The following is a 9,788-nucleotide window of genomic DNA, read 5'->3' as shown; positions in this document are numbered from 1 at the left end:
TGTACAACTTTTATGTTGAAGGTTTTGTCATTTGAGGGTTTTATTATTCAAACAGAAGGGCTTGAAGTTGGTCCCTTTTGGCAAAATTCACACACACATGTTTTGACAGAAACCCTAATTTTGGGTCAAGTTCGCAAGGACCTAACTCACTCATTTTTAATTATTTTGAGGTGGGACCAAGTGTATTGCAAAATATGAGATGTCTACTTCAAATGTTATGTTGGACAAAATTTCATAATTCTAAAAGAAACACATGGGATAATGCAAAACATTATAGGTCAGATAACAGTTGAAAAACTCAGTAGTCCAACTTCAAATGCCCATAACTTTCTCATAAAAACTCCAAATGATGCAAACTTTATGTCCAAATTCATTGTCTTGAAAAGATATACAACTTTCATGTTAGAGGTTTTTCCATTTGAGGCTTTTTTAAGGGAGTCTTCAATTGAATTGACGCCTCCTCTTAAAAATTAAACATAGGCACCAATTGGATTGGCTAGGGCACCTGCCCTAGCCAATCCAATTGGCGCCTCCCTTTAAGTTTTAAGAGGAGTCGCCAATTCAATTGGCGACACCTCCTAAAAGTGGGGTAGATTGGGATTTTTTTTGAAACGTGGGGTATTTTGGGAATTTTTTCGAAAAACAGGGTTATCTCGGTAAAAAAACCTAAAAGAGTTATAAAAAAAATACTTAAAATTCTTACAAAACTTACTAATCTATTATGTGTTATAATATATTAAATTTAAAGCTGTGGATTTTTTTACAACATGCATTATACCATATAACTAAATTTTTGTAATAATATATTAAATTTGAAGCTCCCGATTATATCACGACATGTCATATGTCATATAACTCTATTTTTTCAACATAATCTTTTGTTTTTACCTTTTTTTTATAGTCATATATCTTATCAAAATATTAATAATACTATTTTGTTAAATCAAAAGACTAGCACAAATATAACCGATAACACCATTTAAAAATAAAAAAAAATATATGATGGTTAAAAAAAATTATAATGAAAAAATATTTACAATTTTATAAATTTTTTAAATATACACTATAAACAATAGTAATCGTCAATTATATGTATTGTTATTTAAAGATAATCTATCTATTATAATATTTTAAATCCGAAGCTGCGTTTTATATCGAGACATGCCATGTGCCATATAACTATATTTTTGCAAAATCCCATGTGACACCCTTAAAATTGAATTTAACAACAAATTTTCTCAATTGATCTTCATCACTTTGACTTCTATTCCAAAAACATATCTTACAATAACTTTGTTATTATTTGTCTTCACAATTTAATTTTAATAATTTTGGCATTATCTTTCAATTATAATTCCCATATTTATCTATACTCTCATGGATATATTTTATTTCTTTTTTTTATAGTGTAATATCTTAAAAAATATTAATAATATCATTTTGTTGAATCTAAAGAGTTGCATAAGTATAAATCGAGACACCATTCAAAAATAAAATATATGATGGCTAAAAAATATTATTATAAAAAATATTTAAAATTCTTACAAAACTTACTAATCTATTATATATTATAATATATTAAAATTGAATATGCGGATTATATCATGACATGTCATATACCATATAACTATATTTTTGTCATAATATGTTAAATCTGAAGCTGTCAATTATATCACGACATGTCATATGCCATATAACTCTATTTTTTCCATATCATCCTTTCTTTTTTCTTTTTTTATAGTCATATATCTTAAAAAAATATTAGTAATACTATTTTGTTAAATCAAAAGACTAGCACAAATATAAACCCATAACACCATTAAAAAATAAAATAAATAAAATATATGATGGTTACAAAAAATTATAATGAACAAATATTTTAAATTTTACAAAACTTTCTAATGATGATAATTTTAAGATATATAGTATAAACACTTGTAATTAATCGGAAATTTAAGAGAGAAAATAATCTACTTACACCTTCTCAATTATATGTATTATTATAAAAAGATAATTTATTAAAACAGAACCCAAACTTAATCTATTAATAACTTTACTGTTTGTTTTCATGCCATCTATTGTCAATTTCTCCTTGACACTTTAACTTCTATTTTAAAAAACATATATTACAAGAACTTTATTAATATCTATCCTCATAATTTAGTTATAATAATTTTTTATTTATCTTTTAATTATATCATTCAAAATTTTCATATTAATTTATACTATGATGTATGTATTTATTTTCTTTTTGTTATAGTCGAATATCTTAAAAAATGTTAATAATATTATTGTGTTAAATCATAAGACAAGCACAAATATAAATCAAAATGACACTATTAAAAAAAATGATATCTAAAAAAATTATAATGAAAAGATATTTAAGGGAAAAAATATAGATTATTTTTATTTGTATAAATTCATCTAATGACAAACATAAAATACTTTACTTACACCTCCTCAATTATATATATTATTATAAGAATATAATTTAATAGAATCGAGCACAATCTTAATTTATTAATAACTCAACTATTTGCATTACCATCTATTGTTATTTTTTCCATGTAAGAATTTATCAACATGTCATCTCTAGAATTTCATAAAATTGTTTCTCATCGCATCTATCAATAGCGTCTCATTTTTCCGTGCATTTTAACTTTCACATATAATACACATTATCAATTTGATTAATCTCTATTAAATTTCGTAATTCCATTAATTATTATTTTTCTTTAATTTCATTAATTATTGTGAATTGAAATTTTGTCGATTACATGAGTAAAAAAAATATTTTTAATCTGTTACACAACTCTAAAATCCTTAAAATAAAAATTAGTTACTTATTACATCTATTCATTTATGAATATGTTATTTATGAGAAATCTTCATAAACTCAATCAATAAAAAACTAAGCAAATTCATAACATTTTTATTCTTTATCATTCTAATAAAAATCCTCTTTTATTGTTTGTGTATTATCAAGTTGATCATCCACTAATTTATACACGTCTTCCAATTTAAAATACATGATAAAAAGCATTATGTAGGAATTTCTAATTATATGTTTATAATTTTGAAGTATAAAACACAAACTCCAACAGAGACACCGATATTCAACACAACATGGATAGTCTGACGCAACTTAATATCAAAAATATAGATCATCGACACTACTATATATATGACAATATAAACCTGATATATGTCCATATTTAAATTTATTTTTACAATGCTATTTTATAGGACAATTCACTTTATCTTATTTGAGAGTTCATTTAATTGCAAATAATATAATTCTTATTACATTTTTGTAATTTTGAACTATAAATCACGGACTACAACACAAACACTGATATATAACAGAACACGAATAATCGGACACACAGTAATATAAAATATATAGATCATCAACACTGCTACATACATGTACAATATAAATCATTATGTTTATGTATTCAAAATTGTTTTTACAATGTTATTTCATAGGGGAAATCAATTTCAATTGATCTTTAAATATGACAAATAAACAAGTTTTCAACTATATTTTAACTCCTAATGATAAATACAATTGGTCTTTAAATATGACAAATCAACAAGTTGCCAACTATATTTTAATCCCAAATGATAAATGTAACTGGTCGTGCATTTTTAGTTATTTCATTTGTGTATTATTGCAAATCTTCCTATATGAATATCATTGGTCTATCTCTTCTAAATTAACCACTTTTTTAAAACCAGAAATTAAAAGTATCAAAAGTAGTAGTCATAAATATTTGTAAATTGTTACTTAGTAATCATTTATATTATTTGTCGAAGATTCTAGCATACATTGTGGTATTTTTAATCATGTATTTCTCTCTAAAAAATTTGACCATTAATCACTCTAACTTAATATTATTTCAAAATTAATAAAGTTTTGAAGAATAATTATAAATTTACTACACTCACGCATCACGCGGGTCTCAATCTAGTAATATATTAAATCTGAAGCGACAGATTATATCACGACACATGCTAACACTTTTAATTTATTTGTGTCACACCATCTTATTGTCCAATGTGGTACCTCCATAAAATTATTTTCAAAAGGTCGAAGGTAATAGTTATTCTCTATTAGAGTTCACGAGTTCAAATCCTTGCAAAAACAAAAAAAATACAATACTTGTTCTCTATTGGAAGTCACAAGTTAAAATCTTCACCAGAAAAAAATATTTATGAAACTAAAATTATTTTTTTTTCTTCTTTAAAATCATTAAAAATAATTAATATAATATATTAAATGTTTTTAATCTCAAAGTAGTTATAGCCAAAATTATATTAACCTAACAATAAATTACTAAATTAGATTAATATATTATTTTCATAAATTTTATAGAATAATATTTACATTTTTCTTGTAATAATTACTATATTTAGTATTTTTATAATATTAAGTCTTTAAAATGAAACACCGAATTATATCACGACATATGCTAACACTTCTAATTAATTTATGCCACATCATTCCATTGTTTTGTGTGACGCCTCCCTAAACTAATTTTCAAAAGGTCAAATGTATTAGTTATTCTTTATTAGAGGTCACTAATTCAACTCCTTGCAAAGACAAGAAAATGCAATATTTATTCTCTATTGGAAGTCACAAGTTCAACTATTCACAAGACAAAATTAATTATGAATCTAAACACTAAAATTTAAATTTTGTTTTCTTTAAAATAATTTAAAAACTATTATAATATATTAAAATATAATATATTAAATATTTTTAATCTCAAACTAGTTATAACAAAAAATATATTAATCTAACAATAAATTACTAATTTAGATTAATATATTATTTTCATAAAATTTTATACAACAATATTTATATCTTTCTTGCAATTATTACTATATTTAATAGTTTTTAAATATTATGTTTTTAATCTAATTTTTATTTTCTTCAATTATAAAAAACGTAATGGTATAGTAGTTTTTCATTATTTCATTTACAACAAATAATATATGACAAGTCGAGAGTCAATTTTAGCATTAGATTTAAAAATTACAATGCAAAAACTTAAAATAATATAATACGTATATTCATAAATTTTATAAAGCCATTGAATGTTTAATTTGATAATAATTTTAAATAATATTTTAATTTTATTTAAAATTAAATATAAATATATATATTTAACAACTTAAAATTAAATATCTAAATCAAAGATGAGAAGGACATATTAAGAACTTTACATAGATGGTGTCAAGGATTATATATTACAAATTTTATATAAAAGTATTTAATAGTTATATTATCACTAGTGCATATGTATGTTTTTGTAAATAAATTGAATAGGTGGTATACTTTCCTTTCTTGTGGTAAATAAAAAAATATTTGATAAGTTAAAAATAAGAAATTCTAAATAAAATAATATAAATATATAATAAAGTCAATGAAAAATGATATACACTAAAGTTCAATATCTCTTTATATATGTATTATAAAAAAAGATATTACAAAGTTATACTATTCTATATTAAAAAATTTAATGCATTTCAACTTTTATATTAATTATAGTTGCTTTATGTGTACTTGTTTACATATTTTAAATTATTGTATAATTTTTATTTTATACTACTATTAAAATTATTTATTTGCTTATATCAAACAATTATTTTTCATAAGATTCATTGAAGAGAAATATTATCAACCTTTGTATCTATGAAAGAAAAACTACTTTTAATATTTGTAGTTATCACAGGCAAAATTTAAAACCAACTTTAAAAATAAATATAACCCATATTTTTTATTATTTATTTGGTGGGGGGCAACACATAACTTGAATATAAAATAATCAAAAGTTTTTTAACAAATAATAAGGTTTTGAGGGGCAGTTGCCCCAATGTCATACACTTGAAGATAAAATTCAAAAAATCATGAGAATCAAAACAAAATAAAAAGCCACTTTATGATCATTTAAATTTGTAAAATAAAATTATGAATGTGATTCTAAATTTACAAAAATATATATATTTTTCAAATAAAAATTATTTTTTATATGTGATTAATTCATATCATTGTCTTAATTATAATTCACAATAAAATATTGTAATATAAACTTAATAATCATATACTTTCAAAACATTTTTTTTACATATTTACAGTTTAATACAAATAAATAAACTAATTTACAATAGTATATCGCGTGGGTCTTTACCTAGTATATCATTAATTCAGCTCACTTTTAAGGGTGCATATTTGTAAAATCCTACATATTTACTAAAGGAGTAAGATTTTGACCACCGGCTTTCTAGACTAAAAATATATATAAGCATAAGAATAAAATAAGTTGAACAAAAGAGACTACTAAACAATATTTTTAAGATATGATATATTATGTATAAATGATAAACGACATACTTACTATAATACTATCTCGGCTTTAATATAAAAAAATAAATTAATTTTTAAAAAAAAATATAGAATAACATAAATTATGTTTTTGTTTTAATATTAAGTATATAACATTACAAAAATACAATGCTTCTAATATTTTTTGTAGTAATGGAAAATTATTTAATAAAAACTGAAAAATAAAGAGGGCGAGGAGACATAAAATTTATGTATCAAACAATTAGTAAAATGTTAACCGGACATGCCCAATTTATCTTTCAAAAAAATTTCAAAAGAAAAAATAAAACTAAAGTGAATCTAGAAGGTTTTGTTTAAAAATGAATTAAAAAATAGAGAACCTTTTTTATTTAATAGATTCGAAAAAATGGAAAGAAAAAACTAAAGTGAATCTAGAAGGTTTTGTTTTAGAATAGAAAAATATATGTTATATATGTTTTATTTATTTTAAAATATAATTTTTTTACGTTACCTTTTAAAGATTCATTGTATAGTACTACCCTTTTAAAATATATAACTTAAGTAAACAGGAAATTAAGGATAAAAGTCAAATTTTTGTTTTTGGTTTGAAAATAGAATAAATAAATTATAATCTTATTTTTTATTTTAATATTCACTCTTGTCTAGTCCTATTTATATGCTCCCGCTTAACAATATTTCTATACTTCTCTACATTTTACGTTAGAGGCAAAAGAGCGGGCTATCATTTCTCTCTTAACATGGTGGTAGAAAACTCAAACCAGTTAGAGGAGTTCACTAATTCCAGTTCACAGAGAATAGCTGAACTGAAAGCTTTTGATGATTCAAAAGAAGGTGTCAAAGGTTTGGTGGAGTCTGGAGTGTCAAAGATCCCACGCATCTTTCATACCGGGAAGCTTGTCATCAATGAAAACCCAACTAGAGACATCAAGTTTAGTGTTCCCATTATAGATCTCAAAGACATACACAACAACCCAACTAGGAGGGTAGAGGTAATTGGTGAAATTCAAAGTGCATGCCATGAATGGGGATTTTTTCAAGTGATTAATCATGGAATTCCCGTTATTGTCTTAGATGAAATGATTGAGGGAGTTCGTAGGTTTCACGAACAAGATCCTGATGTAAGAAGAGAGTTTTATACACGTGATTTAAATAAAAATTTTAAGTATTTCTCAAACTTTTCCCCTTTTAATGACCAACCTACAAATTGGAGAGATTCATTTGGTTATGTTGTTGCCCCTGATCCATTCAAACCAGAAGAAATACCATTATTATGCAGGTAAGAAAATGCATACTCCTTTGACTCTTAATATTCAAATTTATATTTTTAGGCCCAACATTAAAATTATTTCAACCATTGATGAGTTGATTTCATACTTGCAGAGATATTGTGATTGAGTATTCCAAAAAAATTAATGATTTAGGTTTCGCCATATTTGAGTTGTTGTCAGAGGCACTAGGACTTAACCCTTCATTTCTCAAAGACTTTAATTGTGCTGAAGGACACATTATTCAGGGTCATTACTATCCACCATGCCCTGAACCTGAACTAACTTTGGGCGTTTCTAGTCACACTGATGCTGACTTCATCACATTACTTCTACAAGACCATATTGGTGGTCTTCAAGTTCTTCATGAGGGTCAATGGGTCAATGTTCCTCCAGTTCATGGAGCTCTTGTTGTAAACATAGGAGATCTTCTACAAGTACGTATTATTCGTTGTTGGTATCCTTTATCGTTAGCTAGTAACGTCGTATGAATTTTACTAATTTTATTTATTTAAAAGGACACTGATATATGTTCAACAAAACCAAACACTCAATTTTTTTATCCTATTAGGGTTCTTTTTATTATAATGAAAAATTAGTTTGTCAATCTGAACGTGCAATGATTTTAGTAAAAAGTATGGAGAGTATACTATTTATGTATCTAATATCAAGCATACCAACGTCCTCTGTCATTGTTCATACATGATTTATGTTCATTATGCATAAACATTTTTATTGTCTAATTTATTGTCAGGTCTTTTTATAATTTGATAAGTAATGATTTGGACTATCTAGAATTTTGCAAAAATAATATCTTTTATGATAAAATCTTCTTTGTTGATTACATGGTGAGTCATATTATGCTCTTTTCATGAGCTCCATCTCGTTTTCCAACCTTCTCGTCCTCTTTCCTGAATTGGTATAAGAATTTCTTATGTGTTTAGGCATATAGGGGCATGTTGGGTGGCTAGTTTGATTCTCTCAACTTGATGTATATATGCCATCATTTGATATTTGGATCTTCGGATCTATAGTTATTTTGTTCAACTTAATTTTATCGTCCATGGTCTCGGTTTGGTGGTGGTGTTTGTGTTTGCGGGTGTATTGTGAGCTAGTTTTACTCTAGTGTCTTACTTGTTTATTTGCGTCATACTATTCAGTTTAAATATATTATAATTTATTATAAAATATAACAATGGTGTCATTCTAAGAGATTCTTCTAGAAGAATAACCCAATTTTATATTTTATATTTATTCATTAACTGTTACACTTTTTTATTAATATGTGGTGCAATTTAATGAATTTATTTTATATTGTTGTAGCTTATCACAAATGGCAGGTTTGTAAGCGTTTATCACCGAGTCATATCAAAGAACATAGGCCCGAGAATTTCTGTTGTAAGCTTCTTTGTGAATACTCCTGATCCAATTGAAGGTGAATCAAAGATTTATGGCCCTCTTAAGGAACTGATATCAGAAGAAACTCCGCCGATCTACAAAAACTTTACTATAAAAGAATTTTTGGATTATTTTTATGCAAAAGGCCTTGATGGGAATTCTTCTCTGGAGCCCTTCAAGTTATGAGTATAGCATGACAACTTATTTCCTATTTTCATCAAACATGTCATTATCTATTTGAATAACAAGTCTCATTTTCTGCTATAAGCATGCTTTATATGTATCAAGATTTTGAGATTGAAATAAATGACTTATCTATGCTCGTTGATAATTTCTAGAATATTTTGTAAAATATTTTAAGGAGCACTTTTTAAATTAGATGAAATAAGTGATTACATTTTCACATAGAAAAAAGTTGTGTACCAACTCCATGGTGAGAAAGTATGGTGTTGGAGACAAATTGTATGAGCTTGTTGAATATATATATATATATATATATATATATATATATATATATATATATATATATATATATATATATATATATATATATATATATATATATATATATATATATATATATATATATATATATATATATATATATATATATATATATATATATATATATATATATATATATATATATGCATAAAACATGTATTGGTTTAGTTTAAATGAAATTTTTCTCAATGTATAATTTTCTATTTGAGTTAAAAGTTATATAACCAACATTATATTTTATTCAATTG

The 9,788-nt window shown here is 24.4% G+C and overlaps 1 protein-coding gene across 1 annotated transcript; it reads left to right on the top strand.

Moving 5' to 3' along the window:
- Window positions 1-7,072: 7,072 nt before the first annotated feature.
- On the top strand, window positions 7,073-9,367 carry LOC127129280 (1-aminocyclopropane-1-carboxylate oxidase homolog 12). The gene is made up of 3 exons (XM_051058511.1): window positions 7,073-7,649; window positions 7,754-8,075; window positions 8,962-9,367. The coding sequence occupies exons 1-3, from the start codon at window positions 7,111-7,113 to the stop codon at window positions 9,220-9,222; spliced, it is 1,122 nt and encodes a 373-aa protein (XP_050914468.1). The 5' UTR covers window positions 7,073-7,110; the 3' UTR covers window positions 9,223-9,367.
- The last annotated feature ends 421 nt before the right edge of the window (window positions 9,368-9,788 follow it).

Source organism: Lathyrus oleraceus, chromosome 3, assembly GCF_024323335.1.
Source record: "Lathyrus oleraceus cultivar Zhongwan6 chromosome 3, CAAS_Psat_ZW6_1.0, whole genome shotgun sequence".
Lineage (NCBI taxonomy): Eukaryota > Viridiplantae > Streptophyta > Magnoliopsida > Fabales > Fabaceae > Lathyrus > Lathyrus oleraceus.
Note: the sequence above shows the minus strand (reverse complement) of the source record. Positions and strands in the feature narration are given on the sequence as shown.